The sequence below is a fragment of the Coregonus lavaretus genome (genome assembly GCF_964263955.1).
Source record: "Coregonus lavaretus genome assembly, chromosome: 29".
Lineage (NCBI taxonomy): Eukaryota > Metazoa > Chordata > Actinopteri > Salmoniformes > Salmonidae > Coregonus > Coregonus lavaretus.
In genome coordinates this window covers 5,393,153-5,416,851 of record NC_140016.1, presented here as the reverse complement: position 1 = coordinate 5,416,851, position 23,699 = coordinate 5,393,153, and the positions used below count along the sequence as shown (strand labels likewise).

Genomic DNA, 23,699 nt, shown 5'->3' with positions numbered 1-23,699 from the left:
CACTCTGCCCCCCCCCCCCCCCCTCCTCCCCCCCTACTAAAAGGAGATAATGTGAAAGTACATTGTAAAGAAGATGGCTTCAACTCTATTGGATGTTTGTAGAAGGAAGCTATTAATTGTCACCATTGAACTTTATTTTTGTCAGCAAAAGTACTTTTGTCAATCAGTGAACTAATACCTTCTTCCTATTGCTTTTGTTTTAACTGTTGTTTTGCTAGTTGTTTTTTTTGGCCAGTGTCATTGTTGGAATGTGTCAGGGAGAGAGATGCGTCAGCCAATCAAAAATAGAGAGTGCAGATTCCATGTTCTTTTGAGAACGTGTCGAAGGCTCTAAAACCAGGCTGGTTGCTATGGTTTCCACTAAGATTTGATGGGAACATGGCTGTTTTTGAATTGAGTTGTACAGTAGTTGTTGGTCACTTCAGTAACATATAAATAGTAATAGTCCAAGGCAGAGGGCCCCAGTGTTGACCCTCAATACTCTATGTGCTGCTCTCTGTAGGAACACACTTGTGTTTGAATGGATAGTAGAGTGGTGTGTGAATGAAACGCGGGTAACTGTTGCCATTATTAATCCCTAAAGAATCATTATAGCGCTTACATTCTGGCAACGGTGACATGTCACTGACATATCAGACCATTTGACCATTTGATGAGATGAAAACCAGCATACACAGGGGTTCTAGAGAACTGACCCTGGTGGATCCTGGTCAAGGACAACCTCCCCACTGCTGCTCACACAACAACCCATTACCCACCTTGGCACGCCTCCGTTCTTATAGTGTGTGTGTGTGTGTGTGTGTGTGTGTGTGTGTGTGTGTGTGTGTGTGTGTGTGTGTGTGTGTGTGTGTGTGTGTTACTCAAAACGTTTTCCAGTAAAGCACTTGGTACTAACATCCTTCTCTGTCATCTTGTCTTGCACTCAAACTGTGTTTCTGCGTCCCAAATTACACCCTGTTCCCTATGTAGTGTGTTACTTTTGATCAGGGCAGGGCTCTGGTCCAAAGTAGTGCACTAAATAGGGAATAAGGTGTTATGTGGGACGCGGTCTGTAGCTTAGTTGATGAGGGGGGTACAGCTTAGGGCCACATTCTGTCCTCTAAGGACTTTCAGTGCCAAACATTAACTCTCTTTTTCCAGGTTTGGAAAACAGTCCTCATTTTAACAGTCCTCGTTTTAACAGTTGTCAGTGTTTTTTCAGAAAAAGATTAGGAAAAAAACGAAACTACTTAAAACGCTGATGTCCACCGTGGATTGAATGGATTATTAAAGAAACTAAAAAGGTTAACTATTGACCTTTTGGGTTTTCCCACACAAGAGATTCCCTAGCATTAGTATAGATAGCAAGTTGACCCTCTAGTCTAACAAACCCTTTCTATACACATGTACTTAGGGAGCTAAATGAGTTCAACAGGAGTTTGTCATCTTTTTATGATTTTATTGTCATCATGTTGTCACCAAGAACATTTCCCAGCTTTGTCATCCATGTTTTGTTTTTTTCTGTGCAGATTCTCCTTCTTTCTCCTGTCATCTTCTTCTGTGTTTGAAACACAAACCAACCCAGGTATCAAAATGAATGTGAATCTCTGTACTAGGCCAGGCGGGGGTAACTGAAGTCCTCGAGGGAGGGCATAGTGTCTGCTGGTTACTCTTCCTCACACCTGGCACGTATTTGATCCATTTAATGTTACTAGTTGCTCTTAGAGGGCAACATACCTGGTTCAATCCAGTCACTGGTTTAAAGGAAGAGACAAAAACCAGGAGACATTCCGCCCGGCAACAGAGGACTGGGGTTTTCCACCTATGCTCTAAAGGGGAAATTGTTTTATTCTAAAACATACAGTAATGTACATGTATGGTGATGTCACTCTCCGCACATTTTAGGGGATTTGAGAGAATTGTTAACCCGAGACCTGAATCGATTTTGAAAAGATGGGGTGTGTTTTAACTGGCATTAAAAATACAATGCTAGTTATTTGTGTGCTGTAATTGGTCTATTTGCGTGTTGGAAAAAAATGACATCTCTATTTTCTGATTTTCATGTCAACATCTAATAAGAAGCTATACATCAGTGATTATTAAGAACAACTATACCATACTCAGGTTGTTGTCATTGGTTGAAAATGTATGTGGTCGTCTATTTTCACTGATAGAACTGCTTAAAACCAAAAACATTCCGTTTTGATTCCCAACATTGTGTGTTTTTCTGACATTCATTAATTAACAGTCAGGTTAAATAAAAGCTCACCTGGCTGTTCAGGTAAATTAGTTTCATGCATACTGTACACGCCAAAGTCATCTGATATTCTCTCTACTGGGTTAGCCATTGTTAACTTCCTAATCTATCCTAAACGAAAACATGTTATTTTTCTTTCAATGGTGATACAAAAGTAGTTGAGCAAAATCAGAAAATGATTTCTCCCTATCTAACCCTGCTTCTGGATTTCTTATGGGTTACTTTCACATTCAGTGTGGCTACAAGTCGTTGTCTGCTGTTGCCTTTCATATAACAGGCATGAAACCACTAACTACTCACCTCTCCTTATCCAAAAATGTATTGGTCTCTGTGGAATTGTATCATGCGGTACATCTTTGACAAGGAAATCAAAAAAAAAAATATGCAATATAAATTACAAATACATGAGTTACTTGTTGCTCTAAACAGATTATAGACGTACTATGTCATTTCTTTTTTTCTATTCCAATATAAGCTATTTTAGAAAGAAAATGTTCACTTTCACTTTAAGTGATCTATCTTCTGTATTTCTGTACAGGACAGATTTTTAGGAAACCTTTCAACAGTGTCAATATATACAATTTATTTAGACAACACAAAACACAGTTCTAGTATATTAGATGTTCTACCAGGTGGCCAAAGCAAATCCAGACTCAAAGTTCAGCATATTTCCCTGTAGTCTTAGTTGCTCTTGGAACGACAGACGTACAGGACTTTTGTTTTATAACACATTTTTATATTTCTTTTTTTTTTGTGTAGCTTTGGTCAAATGGTATGTACTAATGCTATCCATATAGTAGTCAGTCAAAAAAAATTTAACATGAAAACTGTTTGTGAAAGTAATCAACCAGCTTGAACCTGACAATTTGCACTACCCCAAAATATTGTTTTGAAATTCTATTTTGTATAAAACATATGCAGACGTTAACTTTTGAAACGTATTATCAAGGGCAGAACAATGATAATGATGATGATGATTCACTGGTATATGCTTTTCTTTGAAGCTTATTTGTTTTGCTTGTACACATAATCCAATGTAAAGAAAAACAATGTGTTGTATTTCCCCCACAGATAATAATCGTTGTATATGTCCTCTGTGTTATTACTCATCTGTAGTAGGTCATGTTGATGCTTTTCCTTCCATTAAATGTTGAACTGTACGTCTTTGTTGTGTGTGGTACTTTTCAAAACAAGGAATTGTATGCAGATTGATCATGACGTTAACTCACTTCTTCTGAACAATGAAAATGGCTACCTTGTTGTCAGATGGTTACCTTGGTGTACTTTTAATAATCACATTATTACAATAATTAAGCAATGGTTCATCCAATAAAGGGGCTTTTCCATTCTGGTGCTTATTGGTTTGATTTGTAACCTTTTGTTGGATGACAAAGGACTTGATCAAATGATTTCCTTGGCTGGCTGCCAGGGGAGCTATTCTACTTTATGGAAATGGGTTTTAATGTCCTGACACCGAACGATACTCCTACACCAACCTCCCTTTTCATGTCAGTCTAATATTGCTACTGCTAGTCTCTTGGTATCAGCATTTCAACACAGGATTTCTATGATGACCACACTTGGTGCCCCAAAGCCAGTGATGTTGGGAGAAAACTGCTTTTTGTTTCTTATTGAGGCCCCTAAACATAATCCCAGATATGTTTGTACTGTATGGCCAACTCCTATGGTTGTTGGCTTACAAAACATTTTGCCATGGAAAGACGCCACAAACAGATCTTGGACCAGGCTACAAGGCTCTAGATTCTATGCCAGATTCTAGATCTTGGACCAGGCTACAAGGCTCTAGATTCTATGCCAGATTCTAGATCTTGGACCAGGCTACAAGGCTGTAGCTTCACCAGATTCCCAGGCGGTCTCTATAGTGAGACGGTTTTCAGTTGACTGACCCTGATGTCATGCAAACTCTCAAGTCATATCCTGGTTGTCAAGGGAGATGGGCTCCCACCTCAGGAATGTGTATCCTCATTACTGGTTTCCAAATGACTTTTTCTTGCCAATGTTGTCCTAAGTTGAACTTTGTAGGGGTGTAGTCTTTGTTTGATTACTTTGTTGAAGGGTGCCATTCAATGAAGTATTATTTATTGTTGTAGGCTACACAACAGCATAGGGAACGATGAGGCCCACAAGGATTCCTGGGAACTAGGATGGATCATTTTACCTTGTAGCCATGTTCTCTCTTATTGCAAGAGTTTGAATAAGTAATTCGTTTATTTGCTCAGATTAGTCTCATTGAGTTAAAAATCTATTTGGATATTGAGACCAGGGCCTGTATTCTTTCACAGCAGGTGGTAATCTAGGATCCGTTTGGCCTTTTAGATCATAATGAATAAAATGATATGGACAGGAGGGTCCTGATCCTTGATCAGCACTCTTACTCTGAGAAGCTTTATGAATAGTTTACAGGCCATGGTCCAAGATAACAGGAACCACCAGCAGGTGTATGTATAACAGGTGTCAGTGTTGTATCCTAATAGTGTGTTTCTAATTTTAGTCCTCCACATCCTGGGTGGGGGAAAATGAGCAGATTAGGCTACGGGTACGCGCCCTCTTTGGTGGTCAGTGCTCTGCTCCCACGACCAAACGCGCGTGACAACAGATCATTGTTGCTCCTGCTGCTGACTGTAAAGTCCAAACAAACATGTTTCTGTTCGCCGTCAAGCGGCGATTTTACCACCGGGCTGTTTTCGTTCGTACAGCATCCGCAGAGAGCGCATCAGGTGGTTTTTCTTAGGTAGACTGACAGACCGTCGTTATTTTAATTTAGAGCGCATCCAAAAAGATGACGGATGCAGAAATAACGGTTTTACAGGTGGGGCAGGAGGTTGAGAGATTCGGAAGTAACCTGCTAGAGAATAAAAAACTGACCCGCCTATACTGCATGAATGGCGGACATCATCTGCAAATTCTCCCGGATGGGACAGTGGGAGGCAAGAGGGACGAAAATGACGTTCACAGTAAGACCAGAAATACTCGAATATTTCAATGGATTTTGTGTTCTCAAATGGAAAAATAAAACTATGTCAATAATAGAAAAATCTGTCATTAATTCGGCTATTATGTTTATTAAATTGTTCATCCAATCAATACATTTGTATTTATCTGCATAATTACCTTTATATTAAACAATAATACATAATACATTTATGTTGATACATGCGTTAATGGTTTGCAAATGTTCACTATCGACTTAAAATAATGTCCAGGCTCATACTGTACATTTCAGTACATTTAATCATCAGTCTCCCACATTGTAATAATGACCCATAATCATTTTATGGCTCAATAATGACAATGTGGGTGTGAATCACTGAAAGCCTATCTCTATCATGATAGGAATGTGTGGGATATATTTACACTGCAACAACACAGCTGGTTATGTGCTTCAGAAATATTCTTGCAGCTCTGCAGACAATTGTATTAGTAATATGCTACCGTTATTAAAAGCTCCCAGTGACATAACATCTACCGTTCATACTGAGGCTATTTAGATGAGAGTTTTCTCAAAGGAAAGTCTGAATGTTGCATAATGCCATGATAACCGGACTGCAACAACGACAACAACAAAGGTAGCTAGCCCCAGTGTTTCAAATTGTAACCAACTTCCACATGCTGACTACGTCACTGTTTCTTTTGGTCTGTCCTCTCCAAATCTCCTCTCAGGGTTGTCCTTCTAGTTTGTGTCTATTTGTTATCATGTGGAAGTTTATTTTTAAGGATGGTTGGAATGTTTCTGTTGAACTTATTTTGTTAGTTGTGGGGGGGAGGCAGGGGGCGCGTCCGTCTGTGTCAATCTGACGTTGACTTGTGCCCTATCCTTTCCTCAGCGGTCCTGAGGGTGAAATCTGTGGACCATGGTGTGGTTGTCATCCAGGGGACAGAGGCAGGACTCTACTTGGCCATGAGCAGTGAGGGAAAACTACACAGTTCAGTGAGTATTAAACTGCCTGTATGAATATGTTGTCATGGTGACCCCTTCACCCTCCCTAACTACCCTAGCCACAAAGGTCACAGAAACATTTTAATACTTCTATCCTTTTCATTCAAACGGCTAGTTACGTCAACCTTACCAATCTATAGCTTTTGGCCACCCCCAGAACCTTACCAATCTGTTTTGGACTATCTATATCCTTTGACCTCCCACAGGTAATCTAATCAACGATCAGCATATGTTTGTGATGACTAAGTATTCCGACTATCTGTGTTTCTGTCTCTCCCATGTAGTCGATAGTTACGGATCAGTGTTATTTCCTGGAGAAGATAGAGGTGAACCATTACAACACGTATCAGGCCCAGAAGTACCAGGACAGGAGCTGGTACGTGGGACTGAAGAAGAACGGGAAACCCAAATTAGGGTCCAGAACCCACATAGGGCAGAAGGCCATCTTCTTCTTGCCCCGGCGGTTGGAGGGCACAGGGGAGTGAAGGGGTGTATCAAATGGCCAAATGTAGTGCACTATATTGGGAATAGGGTGCCATTTTAGACGCATCCATTCCAAGGTGCTCATTGGGAAATTGCAGACAGGCTAAACAAACAGTATTTGAAATTTCAACTAGCACTGAAGCTTGAGTTGCAGGTTATAACAGCAGCTATAATGCCTTCACTGACCTGTTATAGATGCTGTCATCTGTATAAACTGTTGTAGCAATATGATGGACAGCTAACTGGCAGAATCAAGCTAAAACCTGACCAAATGAATCATTCTACTCCACACTACATCTAGACTATGCCGCTAGCTAGAAATATAGAATGTATATCTCTGCTGATGTGATATGACTATTGTTCACTGTGGTCCTCTGTAGCTCAGTTGGTACAGAATGGAGCTTGCAACGGCAGGATATTTGGTTCAATACCCGGGACCAGCCGTACGTAAAATGTATGCATGCATTACTGTAATTCGCTTTAGATAAGAGTGTCTGCTAAATGACTAAAATGTCAAACGTATTTAAATATAATCAAGGATTGAATCATGACAACACTAATGCTATGTAGCTATATATGGAAATGCATGGTTAGTGTCTCTCACCAGCAAATTCTTATAGAAAGCTGATGGGATAAGATATCACATACTGTACATTGAAAACCATAAAACCCTCTGGGACCTGTAGCTGTTGGTGTCGTCATTGCATCTTTCAACCACAAGGTGTCAGTGCTGCACAATATTTTCCGACAAGCCTCAACTCTCTTGCAAAGCCTGCACGCAAAACCTGCAACAGAGATCATCAACCTCTCTTTTAAAAAGTGACATTTATTAGACATGAAGCTTTTTTTACAGTTTAAAACATCTCATAACAATAAAATCCCAAGGATCCAGCTGTACCACTTCCCACAGAGATCAGAGCTGTGTGTGTCTCGGACTGGGTTTGGATCTTAGCTGCGCTGTACCATTCCACATACAGGGCTAAGCAAGAAATCTAAACAACTGGTTTAAAACAGACTGGCTGGCATACAGGGGGGTCCGTTAGAGCGGGTTTGAGAGAATTTAGTTAATAATATGCCAACAATTGCTTAAAGAGAAAGATCGACAAGTAAGAGTATATTTTCTTGTCTTCTTACTTCATCTAATTAGTATGGTCATAGACCACTTATAAATTGCCATATCACCCTTATGACTACTAATAAAGCGCCATATCACCCTTATGAAAGCTCTGTACTCACTGAATAACTACAGGTACTACCGTTTGGTCATGTATAGTTGATTGCATGGATAATATGTCCGTTTCCATTGGGAGGAACTCCCTGGGGTTTTATTAGAATGTTTCTGAAAGTGCACCTGCTTACATTTTTATGATAGCATCATAGTTAGTTTACATACCTAATGTGGTAATTCTCTACACTAAACAATAAAACTGCATGACTTGTACAACAAAAACACTTGCACGACATCTTTACCTTCAGATGTGCACGTACGGTACTTTATGTGCGCACATACCTCAAAACGTAAAAGGTAGGATTCTGTCTTATAGGAATAATTAATGACTCAAAATGTAGCATAGAACTCTGCCCTCTATTGGCTAGAAATAAGGCTTCTTATGGAGCCGACAGGTATTGGGCATAATTACTTGTTATAAGCATGTATAAAACGTCAATATGTTTTATTACAAACTCAAATTGTAATGCCATATGTGACTATTTTTTTCCATCCTGAACTGGTTGATCTCATGATTACTATGAACTGATACGAAAACATAAAGGTGCTTATGACAAGTCTTATAGTGCATTATGACTGCATTGTAATGCATTATACCTGTGGGCTTTGAACAAAGTGTTACCGAAATAAGACTGATCCCTATTGGCTTGAGGGGCAGATGCATGCTAATACACCACCATCAAATGATAGAAGGCATTACCCATACATTACAGACTGAACATGTAAAATAGCACAACATTCGCCACTAATGAGTACATAGTTAAATGACTACCATAATCCATTAATGAAGTTTTCAAATAAAATAATAAAAGATACTTATTTAATTCCTGAATGTTACAAGAGTTGTCTTCATCAAGATTTCGTTGTGTTTTTCCATCCGGCCGCGTGGTGATTGGCCGCGTGGTGATGGGCCGCGTGGTGATTGGCCGCGTGGTGATGGGTATCGGAGTAGTTTGGTTTTAGACTTTTGCAGTTTTGTTGCTTTTTTGTCGGTGTGATGCTTTTCAAACATCCAAGATTCTTTATCCAGATCCAGGGACGGTTTGTTTATTCAAAAACCAGCTGCGTGGAAAGCAAACAGGAGATAAGTTAACGGTGGAGATCAGTATCTCTGCAGGAGGACGGTTTACTATGGATCATGTTTGTTTGTGCTATCGTTTACATGTAACCAGACTACATTGGAAGGAAACTAGTGAGTGGAGAAAATCTATATGATTTGGTATATTACCAGTACTAATACTTGTATTTCTTATTAAAGGACCAGGCTTATGATTTAATAAGGTCTTATTCTGCTGTAACTAAGGAATGCTGTGTGAATTAGGGCCTTACCTTCAGTAGATGAACAGGACTCTCGTTCGGGGCAGTGTGGTGTAAGTGGGGTCGGCCATTTTGCGAACCCGGGAGTAGTTGACAAACCCTCTGACGAACAGCATGAAGCCTGGAGTCAAAACAAAAAGACAACAGCATCCATTCCACGATGATCTTTCACACACATTAATTCATTCAAATATAGCTGACTTCAGCTCCACTTACCCATTGCCAGGAACACCCACCACAGCCAGTACTGCCCATCAAAGTAGCCAGGGAAGTAGGTGGAAAACTGGAACGTTCAAAAGACAGTAGAATAACATTAGGGGCCCAGTCGTACACACAGTAACATTCCAAAGCAATTAGGGCTGGGCTGGAACAAAAGCCTAAACTCCCCGTAGCACTCCAGGCCCAGTGCTGTAAAGAAACAGTGAGAATTATATACACGGGGGATATAACCATCCCAGCTCTGCAGATTTTGCTGCAAAGCGACAGAACCATTAGATAATTTGTTTTGGTACTGTCCATATGTAGGTTGTTTTTGGTCGCAGGTCCAGGAATGGCTGAAGAATTGCAACATTTACCTGGAGCTAACTCTGCAGATAGAACTGCTGGGTGATTTGAAAAGTCATAGTCAATTGATCAATAATATAATAATACTTTTAGCAAAACATTTTATCTTTAATTAACAATCTGTAGAAACTATGAGAATAGAAAGGTTCAGAACTTGCGTGAAACATCACAGCAAAGATGAAAAATATATGACAAATAGAAATCAAAACTGGATGGTCTTCAGAGATAGATGGGAGGGGTCTTCTTGGGTATGACGCTACAAGCTTGGCACACCTGTATTTGGGGAGACTCCAGTCTGAGGTCCTGAGCGCTCTGGAGCAGGTTTTCATCAAGGATCTCTCTGTACTTTGCTCCGTTCATCTTTCCCTCGATCCTGACTAGTCTCCCAGTCCCTGCCGCTGAAAAACATCCCCACAGCATGATGCTGCCACCACCATGCTTCACCGTAGGGATGGTGCCAGGTTTTCTCCAGATGTGACGCTTGGCATTCAGGACATAGAGTTCAATCTTGTTTCTCATGGTCTGTGAGTCCTTTAGGTGCCTTTTGGCAAACTCCAAGCGGGCTGTCATGTGCATTTTACTGAGGAGAGGCTTCCGTCTGGCCACTCTATCATAAAGGCCTGATTGGTGGAGTGCTGCAGAGATGGTTGTTCTTCTGGAAGGTTCTCCCATCTCCACAGAGGAACTCTGGAGTTCTGTCAGAGTGACCATCGGGTTCTTGGTCACCTCCCTGACCAAGGCCCTTCTCCCCCAATTGCTCAGTTTGGCCGGGCGGCAAGTCTAGGAAGTCTTGGTGGTTCCAAACTTCTTCCATTTAAGAATGATGGAGGCCACTGTGTTCTTGGGGACCTTCAATGCTGCAGATATGTTTTGGTACCCTTCTCCAGATCTGTGCCTCGACACAATCCTGTCTCGGAGCTCTACAGACAATTCCTTCGACCTCATGGCTTTGTTTTTGCTCTGACATGCACTGTCAACTGTGGGACCTTACATAGACAGGTGTGTGCCTTTCCAAATCATGTCCAATCAATTGAATTTACCACAGGTGAACTCCAATCAAGCTGTAGAAACATCTCAAGGATGATCAATGGAAACAGGATGCACCTGAGCTCAATTTCGAGTCTCATAGCAAAGGGTCTGAATACTTATGTAAATAAGGTATCTATTTATTTATTTATTTATTTTTATAAATTTGCGACAATTTCCAAAAACCTGTTTTCGATTTGTCATTATGGGGTATTGTGTGTAGATTGATGAGGAAAATGTTTTATTTAATACATTTTAGAATAAGGCTGTAACGTAACAAAATGAGGAAAAGGGAAGGGGTCTGAATACCTTCCGAATGCACTGTAAATAGTATGTATAAACTGGAATTAGAAGCCTAAGTGTTGTTGTCCATTAGTTTACTCCAATTAGGGGAGGGGTGGTGGGGTTAGGGGAAAATAATAAAGGAAAATATATCAAATAAAATAAACATGTATATATTTCAAATAATATATACAGTTGAAGTCAGAAGTTAACATACACCTTAGCCAAATACATTTAAACTCAGTTGTTCACAATTCCTGACATTTAATCCTAGTAAAAATTGCCTGTCTTAGGTCAGTTAGGATCACCACTTTATTTTAAGAATGTGAAATGTCAGAATAATAGTAGAGAGAATTATTTATTTCAGCTTTTATTTATTTCATCACATTCCCAGTGGGTCAGACGTTTACATACACTCAATTAGTATTTGGTAGCATTGCCTTTAAATTGTTTAACTTGGGTCAAACGTTTCAGGTAGCCTTCCACAAGCTTCCCACAATAAGTTGGGTGAATTTTGGCCTATTCCTCCTGACAGAGCTGGTGTAACTGAGTCAGGTTTGTAGGCCTCCTTGCTCGCACACGCTTTTTCAGTTCTGCCCACATATTTTCTATAGGATTGAGGTCAGGGCTTTGTGATGGCCACTCCAATACCTTGCCTTTGTTGTCCTTAAGCCATTTTGCCACAACTTTGGAAGTACGTTTGGGGTCATTGTCCATTTGGAAGACCCATTTGCGACCAAGCTTTAACTTCCTGACTGATGTCTTGAGATGTTGCTTCAATATATCCACATAATCTTCCTTCCTCATGATGCCATCTATTTTGTGAAGTGCACGAGTCCCTCCTGCAGCAAAGCACCCCCACAGCATGATGCTGCCACCCCCGTGATTCACGGTTGGGATGGTGTTCTTCAGCTTGCAAGCACCCCCCTTTTTCCTCCAAACATAACGATGGTCATTATGGCCAAACAGTTCTATTTTTGTTTCTTCAGACCAGAGGACATTTCTCCAAAAAGTAAGATCTTTGTCCCCATCTGCAGTTACAAACCGTAGTCTGGCTTTTTTATGGCGGTTTTGGAGCAGTGGCTTCTTCCTTGCTGAGCAGCCTTTCAGGTTATGTCGATATAGGACTCGTTTTACTGTGGATATAGATACTTTTGTACCGGTTTCCTCCAGCATCTTCACAAGGTCCTTTGCTGTTGTTCTGGGATTGATTTGCACTTTTCGCACCAAAGAATGTTCATCTCTAGGAGACAGAACGCGTCTCCTTCCTGAGCGGTATGACGGCTGCGTGGTCCCATGGTGTTAATACTTGCGTACTATTGTTTGTACAGATGAATGTGGTTCCTTCAGGCGTTTGGAAATTGGTCCCAAGGATGAACCAGACTTGTGGAGGTCTACAATTTTTTTTATGAGGTCTTGGCTGATTTCTTTAGATTTTACCATGATGTCAAGCAAAGAGGCACTGTGTTTGAAGGTAGGCCTTGAAATACATTCACAGGTACACCTCCAATTGACTCAAATGATGTCAATTAGCCTATCAGAAGCTTCTAAAGCCATGACATAATTTTCTGGAATTTTCCAAGCTGTTTAAAGGCACAGTCAACTTAGTGTGTGTAAACTTCTGACCCACTGGAATTGTGATACAGTGAATTATAAGTGGAATAATCTCATGCACAAAGTAGCTGTCCTAACCGACTTGCCAAAACTATAGTTTGTTAACAAGACATTTGTGGAGTGGTTGAAAAACAAGTTTTAATGACTCCAACCTAAGTGTATGTAAACTTCCGACTTCAACTGTATGTATGGGGGATTGGAAATGATGCAGACAATTACATTGATAGTAGCCACAATCTGCAATATTAAAGCTGATCTACCCCCTAAAAAATACATTTAACAAAAAATAAATGAAAAGAACAGTGAGGTGAAGTGTGTTGATCTTACCCTGACTATGAGAACCCATTTAATGAGAGACAGGCCGAACCCAGAGATGGCTCCGTACCGACCGGCTGCAGAAGTGGTCAGACAGAAGGACAGGAAGAAACCAATCCAGTTGAACAGGAATGCCACTGGAGAGAAGAGAGGACAATCAATCAATCAACCAATCAATCATAGACCACTAATGAGAAGAGGCACATCAGTTAACATGCTTGCTGTTCACCACACATAGACCATGAAGCTTTTTGGAAGATTATACAACAGCTTTTCTAATATCCCAAACATCCTCCTTATGAACCGGTTGGACAAGTCCCTGGCTTGGCTTATTTATTTGCTTGTTTAGTGTACCCATGAGATGCAGACAGACATTGTCTGCCCATAACAATCTCTACGCTGTACAAGAAACAAGAGAGAAGACTTACTGAAGAAGGTGAGCATGAAAATGCCATCATTCCCTATCCGCAGCTGGTCAGTATCGTCAAAGTCATCCTCCTGAAAGGAAAAATAGGAAATGTATGTTTTGGTTGTGTGGCAAAACAAGTTGTCAGACATCTTCCAATGATGATGGTCCAAACGTGTTTATTGAGGATGTAGGCTCCCACAATGAAAAATACCTCAATGAATGAATGAACGATTATCGCTGTGAAAGGAGGACACACATACCACGACCCTGCCAGGGCCCAGAGGGACGCCAGTCTCAGCTTTGGTCCTCTCTGCTTCATCATAGGAGGGCAGTGTGGTAGCCACGTTGTAGGACGGGGGGTTGGGGAACCTGCCTGCATCCTCCTTGTAGTCAAAGAACGCTGGAGGGGAAATGGAAAGGTGCAGAAAACAAAACATGAGTGACACAGCACATTACTGATGGCTAGTAGCAAGGTGAAGGTTGAGAGCTCACCCAACACCACAGCTTTGCACTGTAGCCTTTACTTTTGAGCACTAGAATAAAATAAACAACAATATCCTATTCCTGACTTGCATCGGTCCTCGACCCCAATTGTCATATGAGATGAGTCAATATTTTGCCAGTTACTGTGTGTAGTGCTATGGATGGACAGAGGCCAATTACCTGCGTTGGCAGCTGAGATGGTGCTGTAGGGGGGAGGGGCTTCCAGGACAGCTGCTTCCTCCTGGGGAGGCTGGGCAACTGCTGGCTCCTCCTCATTCAACAGCTGGAGGAATGGGCCAGAGCATCACACACACGATCAGTGGGATGACGCTGCTGTTGCACTATTCTGGCCGTGGCCTATGCTGAGAGAGTAATTTAGCTAGCTGCTTCTGTGCTTATACCAGAAAAATACATGAATGTAGGTTAATGTAATCATTAATCTATTTCCTAGTGAGAAATATTGACTGGCAACACCCCATCATTGACCAGAACCTTTGATACCCGAGGGGCATCCTACAAAAGCAGGATCACTGAGTTAGCCAGCTAACTTTGATAAACAACCAGAAATAACAGTATATTTTTCTGGTTCATTAGGAAAGCTAAATATGAGAGATACAGTGCCTTCAGAAAGTATTCACACCCATTGACTTTTTCTACATTTTGTTGTGTTACAGCCTGAATTTGAAATGGATTATTAAATTGAGATGTTTGGTCACTGGCCTACACACAATACCCCATAATGTCAGTGGAATTAAGTTCATCCAAATTAATTAAAAATGAAAAGCTGAAATGTCTCGAGTCAATAAGTATTCAACCCCTTCATTATAGCAAGCCTAAATAAATTCAGAAGTAAACATTGGCTTAACAAGTCACATAATAAGTTGCATGGACTCACTGTGTGCAACAATGATGTTTAACATGATTTTTGAATGACTACCTCATCTCTGTACCCAACACATACAATTATCTGTTAGGTCCCTCAGTCGAGCATTGAATTTCAAACACAGATTCAACCACAAAGACCAGGGAGACTCAGTTGCCGGAGAGGAAGGAAACCGCTCATGGATTTCACCATGAGGCCTATGGTGACTTTAAAACAGTTACAGAGTTTAATGTCTGTGATAGGAGAAAACTGAGGATGGATCAAAAACACTGTCGTTACGCCACAATCCTTACCTAATTGACAGAGTGAAAAGAAGGAAGCCTGTACAGAATAAAAATATTCCAAAACATGCATCCTGTTTGCAATAAGGCACGAAAGTAGGCTAAAATTGCAAAAACAAAATGGCAAAGAAACAAACTTTATGTCCTGAATACAACGTGTTATGTTTGGGGCAAATCCAACACAACACATCACTGAGTACCATTTCATATTTTCAAGCATGGTGGTGGCTGCATCATGTTATGGGTAAACTTGTGCTAAAAATAAACAGAATAGAGCTAAGGACAGGCAAAATCCTAGAGGAAAACCTGGTTCAGTCTGCTTTCCAACAGACACTGGGATACAAATTCACCTTTCAGCAGGACAATAACCTAAAACACAAGGCCACATATACACTGCAGTTGCTTAACACGACAACATTTAATGTTCCTGAGTGGCCTAGTTACAGTTTTGACTTAAATCTACTTGAAAATCTATGGCAAGACACCTGGACAGAGTTTGAAGAATTTAAAAAAGAATAATGTGCACCTTTTGTACAATCCAGGTGTGCAAAGTTCTTATAGATTTACGCAGAAAGACTAACAGCTGTCTCGAAAAAAAAGTTTTTTCATTATATTTAGGCGAGTAAACTGGCCAACTAATTGATCCTGCTTCGTGGTATACCCCTCTGGCACTAGTCTCAGATTGGCTGTCTACAACTATTCATGAATGTAGGCCTACCTACTAGCTAGCGCTAGCAGTGGGTTATTGTGCAATCTTGAAAGATTTCAATATCACTATGACTGTGGCAGCTAGCTAGCTAACTAGTTAGCTAAGTACCTATTTAGATTATGTTCGCTGCAACAACAACATATTCCACGGATTAGCCTTTCAATGGCCTATGAGGGTGGGACATGTAACAAATGGGCCTGTGGCCCGTCCCTTTGAATGTAGCTAGTTAGCAAAACCAGTTATACTAGCTAGTTACACTTAACCACCATAAACAAGGTAGCAAGCTAACTTATTACCCTAACTGTCCAGCTAAATGTTCAAGACATAATGAGTTAAAACGTTAGCTAAACTGGGCCCGAAGTCATAACAGTCACCGTTTCGTTTTCGATTGCTGGCTAGCTAACGCTAGCTAATATTATTGGGTTGTCATAAAAAAAACGTACCTCTTGATATCTAACGTTGCTGATTTGCTCGGCCATGTTGGATGGACGTTGAGAGTTTGAAAATGATCACTTGTTTGACAAACTGTGAGCCGAATATAATATTGATACTGTACGCTAACACTCGAAACTAGCACAGCTCCGCCATCTCCTCTTCCTCCCAAGTCTGGTGTGTCGTTCCTCCCTTCACACTGTCATGTGACCCAGTCGAACTGTCAGGATCATCAAAACACGATTTGGCGAATCATCAAAGCACGTACTGAGCTACAATGTAACGAATACTAAACTACAATGTAATTAATACTAAGCTACAATGTAACAAATACTAAGCTACAATGTAACAAATACTAAGCTACAATGTAACAAATACTAAGCTACAATGTAATAAATACTAAACTACAATGTAATAAATACTAAACTACAATGTAACGAATACTAAACTACAATGTAATTAATACTAAGCTACAATGTAACAAATACTAAGCTACAATGTAACAAATACTAAACTACAATGTAACAAATACTGAGCTACAATGTAACAAATACTAAGCTACAATGTAACAAATACTAAGCTACAATGTAACAAATACTAAGCTACAATGTAACGAATACTGAGCTACAATGTAACTAATACTGAGCTACAATGTAACAAATACTGAGCTACAATGTAACAAATACTAAGCTACAATGTAACAAATACTAAGCTACAATGTAACAAATACTAAGCTACAATGTAACGAATACTGAGCTACAATGTAACAAATACTAAGCTACAATGTAACGAATACTGAGCTACAATGTAACTAATACTGAGCTACAATGTAACAAATACTATGCTACAATGTAACAAATACTAAGCTACAATGTAACAAATACTACATTTGACATTTGTAGTCATTTAGCAGACGCTCTTATCCAGAGCGACTTACAGTTAGTGAGTGCATAATTTTGTTTTGTTTCATACTGGCCCCCCGTGGGAACTACCCACAACCCTGGCGTTGCAAGTGCCATGCTCTACCAACTGAGCTACACGGGACTTAGTAACAAATACTAAGCTACTGTCACGACTTCCGCCGAGGCTGCCTCCCCTCCTTGTTCGGGCAGGTTGTTCGAGCGGGAGAAGGTATCCGTCCTCGTTTCCTGCCTTTGTGGGAGAGCCCTGGAGTGAGGACTACGGGGTGTTAGCTCGCCACTTTCGGGCCGTTTTCGATCACCCGCCTGAGGGTCGAGAGGCGGGTGAACTACAGGTCCATCTGAGGCAGGGGACGAGGACCGCACAGGATTACACGCTGGAGTTCCGGACGCTGGCAGCGGGGTCTGGGTGGAACGAGCGAGCCCTGATCGACCATTTCCGGTGCCACCTAAGGGAAGACGTCCGACGGGAGCTAGCCTGCCGTGATGCCATGCTATCGTTCGGGACAATCCACCTCACGTCGCAGTCAACGTTATTTTGGGTCTGGAGGCGGTAGGCAGGGTACTCACGCATCACCCCAGGTAACGAACACCCAAACTTGTTCAGAGCCCTTTGCGGTGCACTGTACCTTATCTAACTCCTTTCCCAATCACCTGGTAGTTTCCCAGTGTAAGGCGCTAGTCGATTCAGGCGCAGCTGGGAACTTTATGGACAGGGCATTTGCACGGCGTCAAGGCATTTCATTGGTTCCCCTATCCATTCCACTCCCCATCAGAGCACTTGATAGTCGACCATTAGGGTCCGGGTTGGTTAAGGAGGTTACTGTACCAGCCACCATGATTACACAGGAGACGTATGTTGAGCAGATCACTTTTTTGATTATTGAGTCTCCTGCTTACCCTGTAGTCTTAGGTATTCCGTGGTTAGCCCTTCACAACCCCAATTTTTCATGGCCGCAGAGGGTTCTTACGGGGTGGTCGCGTGAGTGTCCGGGTAGGTGTCTAGGTGTTTCCGTTGGCGCGACCACGGTGGAAAGTCCAGACGGTAACCCCACCGTGCGCATTCCCCCCGAATACCAAGATCTGGCGCTCGCGTTTTCCAAGATGCAAGCGACTAAATTACCCCCTCATCGGGTGGGGGATTGCACGATAAACCTTCGGGTAGACGCTGTACCTCCCAGGAGTCATGTGTATCCCCTGTCGCAGGCTGAGACGGAGGCTATGGAAACATACGTCACCGAGTCCCTGCGCCAGGGGTATATACATTCCTCCACTTCACCTGCATCCTCGAGTTTCTTCTTTGTGAAGAAGAAAGATGGCGGTTTAGGCCCGTGCATTGATTATCGACCACTGAATAAGGTGACGGTACGATTTAGTTATCCTCTTCCCCTCCTTCCTTCAGTGATTGAGTCAATGCTGAGTCAATGCCTGGGGCCCCATTTTCACAAAATTAGACCTCAGGAGTGCCTACAACCTGGTGCGTATTCGGGAAGGGGATGAGTGGAAAACAGCATTCAGCACAACATCAGGGCATTATGAATACCTGGTGATGCCCTACGGTTTGATGAATGCTACATCTGTTTTCCAGTCCTTTGTGAACGAGGTGTTTCGGGACATGCTTGGTCGCGGTGTGGTGGTCTACATCGATAACATCCTAGTGTATTCCTCTACGTGCGCCGAGCATGTGTCCCTGGTTCGCAAGGTTCTGGTCCGACTGCTGGAGAATGATCTTTATGCCAAGGCAGAGAAGTGTGAGTTTTTCCAGCAGTCAATCTCCTTCCTCGGATACCGCATTACTACCACAGGTGTGGAGATGGAGGGAGATCGCATTTCAGCCGTGCGTAATTGGCCAACTCCAACCACGGTGAAGGAGGTGCAGCACTTCCTTGGCTTTGCCAACTACTATCAGAGGTTTATTCTGGGCTTTGGCAAGGTCACAGCTCCCATTACCTCCTTGATGAAGGGTGGGCCGTACCGGCTCCACTGGTCTGCTGAGGCTGATTTGGCCTTCAGTAGATTGCGGGGTCTGTTCACCTCCGCCCCGGTACTGGCTCACCCCGATCCATCACTACTGTTCGTAGTGGAGGTGGATGCGTCCGAGGTAGGGATAGGCGCTGTCTTATCCCAACGCTCGGGCACGCCACCCAAGCTCCGCCCCTGTGCCTTCCTTTTGAAGAAGCTCAGCTCTGCGGAGCAGAACTATGGCGTTGGTGATCGGGAGCTGCTGGCTGTTGTCCGAGCTTTGACGGTGTGGAGGCATTGGCTCGAAGGGGCGAAACACCCTTTCCTCGTCTGGACAGACCACCGTAACCTGGAGTACATTCAGGCAGCGAGGAGGCTGAATCCTCGCCAGGCCAGGAGGGCCCTCTTCTTCACCCGGTTTGATTTCACACTCTCATACATTCCGGGTACGAAGAATGTGAAGGCAGACGCACTGTGTCGGCTGTATGACACAGAGGAGAGGCCCAGAGACAATACCCCCATACTCCCAGCCTCATGCATTGTGGCGCCGGTAGTATGGGCGATGGACGCGGATATAGCGCAGTCATTACACACAGATCCATCTCCACCGCAGTGTCCAGCTGGGCTACAGTACGTGCCTGCGCTTATCCATGATCGTCTGATCTACTGGGTACACACGTCATCCTCCTCTGGTCATCCAGGTATCGGTCGTACAATGCGCTGCCTGACCGAGAAGTACTGGTGGCCTACCTTGGCTAAGGATGTGAGGGTGTATGTTTCCTCCTGCTCAGTGTGCACCCAGAGTAAGGCACCTAGGCACCTCCCAGCGGGTAAGCTACAACCTTTACCAGTTCCACAACGACCATGGTCTCACCTTAGTATTGATTTTCTTACTGATCTTCCCCTCTCCCAAGGTAACACCACTATCCTGGTCGTTGTGGATCACGTCTTCCGGCACTACGGGGTACCAGAGGATATAGTGTCCGACCGAGGTCCCCAGTTCACGTCTAGAGTCTGGAAGGCGTTCATGGAACGTCTGGGGGTCTCGGTCAGCCTGACCTCTGGATTTCACCCCAAGAGTAATGGGCAGGTGGAAAGGGTGAATCAAGATGTGGGTAGGTTCCTGCGGACCTACTGTCAGGACCGGCCGGGGGAGTGGTCGGTGTTCCTGCCATGGGCAGAATACGCTCAGAACTCTCTCCGCCGTACTGTCACGACTTCCGCCGAGGCTGCCTCCCCTCCTTGTTCGGGCAGATTTCGGCGTTCGTCGTCACCGGCTTACTAGCTACTGCCGATCCCATTCTCATCACTCCACTTGTCATGTCTTGTCTTGTCAATCACACACACCTGGTGCTCATTACCCTAATTCGTATGTGTATAAGTGTTCCCTCTGTTCCCCTTGTCTTTGTGAGTGATTGTTTCATTGTGAGAGCCAGGAGCTCGGTTCAGCTACTCTTCCATTTGTTATTGCCAAGGTGGAATATTTCCCTTGTGATAGTTTCGTTTTGACGCTTGGTGCGTTTTATTTATGTAAACGGTATAAACTCTGGACTTCTGTGTTTTACCTCCTGCGCCTGACTCCTTCATTCACACCTCATCACAACTACAATGTAACAAATACTAAGCTACAATGTAACGAATACTGAGCTACAATGTAACAAATACTAAGCTACAATGTAACGAATACTGAGCTACAATGTAACAAATACTGAGCTACAATGTAACAAATACTAAGCTACAATGTAACGAATACTAAGCTACAATGTAACAAATATGTAACAAATACAGATTCATTCTCAGTCATTTTATTAGAATAACTCTCATTGAAATACATTCATAGTCAAGTTTGTATAAAATCGTACAATGTAGCTAAGAAACCTGAATTGTCAGTGATGTCACATCACAGTGGCATATGTTCTATCTAAGATAAATGTATTACATAATCAATGTACTCAATGTAGCATACTACAAGTAGGCTTACTATTATGTTACATAAAATATAACTTGACGTAAACCACAGTACAACACACACAGTTGATCTTCCACCCTTTGGCCGCTGTCATATCCAGGAGTGTGCGGCATCAGTTCTCTTGGTTATTGCAGGTTTCCAGATATTTTTTTGCAACTCCCTCATCTTACTTGGAAGGCTGTGGATCCACCAACTTGTTGTGCACATGCATCATCCCTGTAGGAGAAATAACAATAGGTCAAGTGAGTTAGATTGACATTTTATTCACAATTATGTTTTTATTGAAGAAAATAATTTATCCCTCCACGGGCCAATAATAAAACAAAATACACTGAATTTGTAAACTGATGAAGCGCTAGTTCATAAGCCATGCGAGCAGCAAGTTACTAAAGGACCAAGTCCTTTAGTAAGTAAGTAAGTAGACCCTCACCTTGGAAGTACTTGACAGTTTTAACCCTCAGTTCCAGGGTAGCGTCCTCGTCACACACAAACACAGTCTGGGGGTGCTGCTGAAAGGCTGACACTGTCCACATGTGGTTCACCCCTTCCTCTATGGCCTTGTACAGGGCAAACGCTTTGTGTGTTCCCGTGATGAGAATCATGACCTGGAGACGTTCAGGAGATAACGTGTTATTATCATCCTATAAACTGTTATTACATGGTTATAGACTGGTATTACATTGTTACAACAAAGCAGCAGTAAAATGATTTGGGGGACATCATAAGGCCTCATTATATCATCATTTAATAAGTATAGGAGCTGTAAGGGGACCAGTCGTCCATGCAAAATACGTTAGAAGAGAAGACAGACCAGAAACATAAGGGCAGAGGCAGACATTTTGAAATCAGCTCTAACCTCTCTGGCGTCCATGACAGTGGCCACTCCCACAGTCAGAGCCATGGTGGGTACTTTAGACAGATCTCCGTCAAAGAAGCGTGCGTTGGCCAGGATGGTGTCCTGAGCCAGGGTCTTCACTCTGGTCCTGGACAACAGGCTGGAGCCTGGCTCGTTGAAGGCAATGTGGCCATCCGGTCCAATACCTAACAGACAGGGTGGGTTACATTTGTTGGATTTTGGTATTTATTTTTCTGTCTGTTGTTTTCTGAACTGATTTGTGCTTGTGGTGTTTCTCATCTTCTTCAACTATGTCATTGAAAAAGTGTGTGCCACACAATACAAAACATTATCTTTTCTGTTGTAACAATGACATATCTGTTAGAACAAGACTATAAACTAGAAATATACATCTAGCATGGGTGTGTCTGCCTGGTTGATTGAGCAGCTGCTATTGTGTCATTTATCCGCCCTACCTATCTCCAACAAAGAGGTCAATTGCCACAGCAGCTTTAGAATATAATAAGCTTTAGAATATAATAAGTTTTAGAATATAATAAGCTTTAGAATATAATAGAGTAAATAGAATCAATATACTCAATTCCATCCTATCATTATCCTCCCTACCTACCTCCAACAAAGAGGTCGATTCCTCCAGCAGCTTTGATCTTCTCCTCAAAGGAATCACACTCCTCTACAAGGTTGGCAGCGTTACCATCCAGAATATGGGTGTTCTCCGATTTTATGTCAATGTGCTTGAAGAGATTATTCCACATGAAGGAATGGTAGCTCTCTGGGTGATTCCTGGGAATACCTGCATGATTTTAAAAGCAGGGATCACAGTTTTGTATGGCTTCTCGTGCTGTGAGAATGTTGATATGTTTGGTGTAGCAATAGAAGGTTAAATAGAGAGGTTTTGTAAAGGTGAAGCGTACCCACATACTCATCCATGTTGAACGTTTTGACATACTTGAAAGAGATCTCTCCTTCCTTATAAAACTCAATCAGCTTCTTATAGCATCCCAGAGGGGTACCTCCTGGGGTGTAAAATGGGGATTCATTATGGATAATATGCATTGCTTTTTCAACAAAATATCTGTGGTTTTACAAGTCAAATAAATCAATGTTGATGTCTTTATACAGACACATTTGACATGATTATTATGACTGCAACATTAACTATACAAATGAAAGTAGGGCCTGCCCTATAGAATCAACAGATTGCTTACCTGTGGGGAGTCCTAGAATGAAGAATCTGTCTGGTCCAGGGTTGAAGTTAATGATTTTATTCCTGATGTACTTGGCAGCCCACTCACCAACTTGGTCATAATCATTCAGGATGATCAGCTTCATGGTTCTGAGTTAAATGCAAACTTGGATGGTGAATACAGCTGTTATTGTATAAGAAGGAATAGCTCTTGAAGCGATATTTGTTCTCCACCTAAAGCAGACTTTAGACTCATAAAATGTGAGCACTTGCAGCCGGAAGACGTACTAAAGTATCCCTAAGTGAACTGAAGGGGGAAGTAGACCATATCAAACTATACTAAAATGCATTGTCAGCGGTTTGACTGGAATGCAAATGTTGAAACCACTGTATTTGAAAACGTTATCGTTCAAATCCAAAAGACGCCGATGGTAACGTTTGCATTACCATCTTACTTTATGCAGAAAGTAAATGAAAAACAAACGCATTGACCAACTTACCGCATCTTCCCATTAAAATCCTACATTTTTTTGAGAGAAAGCGGGAACCTCTGTCATATGACTGAGGTCGGACGCAGCTACAGGCA

The 23,699-nt window shown here is 42.2% G+C and overlaps 3 protein-coding genes across 3 annotated transcripts; 1 reads left to right on the top strand and 2 right to left on the bottom strand.

Moving 5' to 3' along the window:
* Positions 1–4,962: 4,962 nt before the first annotated feature.
* Positions 4,963–7,361, top strand: fgf1a (fibroblast growth factor 1a). The gene is made up of 3 exons (XM_084147375.1): positions 4,963–5,211; positions 6,082–6,185; positions 6,479–7,361. Exons 1-3 carry the CDS (start codon positions 5,037–5,039, stop codon positions 6,677–6,679), a joined length of 480 nt encoding a protein of 159 aa, XP_084003501.1. The 5' UTR covers positions 4,963–5,036; the 3' UTR covers positions 6,680–7,361.
* Positions 7,362–7,485: 124 nt separating this feature from the next.
* LOC311105282 (NEDD4 family-interacting protein 1-like) lies at positions 7,486–16,426 on the bottom strand. Its single transcript, XM_084147374.1, has 8 exons — positions 16,232–16,426; positions 14,096–14,198; positions 13,693–13,832; positions 13,452–13,521; positions 13,036–13,160; positions 9,439–9,505; positions 9,235–9,343; positions 7,486–8,967 (listed from the first exon to the last, which is right to left on the bottom strand). The coding sequence occupies exons 1-7, from the start codon at positions 16,265–16,267 to the stop codon at positions 9,237–9,239; spliced, it is 648 nt and encodes a 215-aa protein (XP_084003500.1). The 5' UTR covers positions 16,268–16,426; the 3' UTR covers positions 7,486–8,967; positions 9,235–9,236.
* A 4,471-nt stretch (positions 16,427–20,897) lies between these two features.
* Positions 20,898–23,665, bottom strand: LOC311105266 (glucosamine-6-phosphate deaminase 1-like). The gene is made up of 7 exons (XM_084147359.1): positions 23,614–23,665; positions 23,136–23,263; positions 22,842–22,943; positions 22,538–22,720; positions 21,928–22,112; positions 21,502–21,676; positions 20,898–21,287 (listed from the first exon to the last, which is right to left on the bottom strand). The coding sequence occupies exons 1-7, from the start codon at positions 23,616–23,618 to the stop codon at positions 21,238–21,240; spliced, it is 828 nt and encodes a 275-aa protein (XP_084003485.1). The 5' UTR covers positions 23,619–23,665; the 3' UTR covers positions 20,898–21,237.
* Between the last annotated feature and the right edge of the window lie 34 nt (positions 23,666–23,699).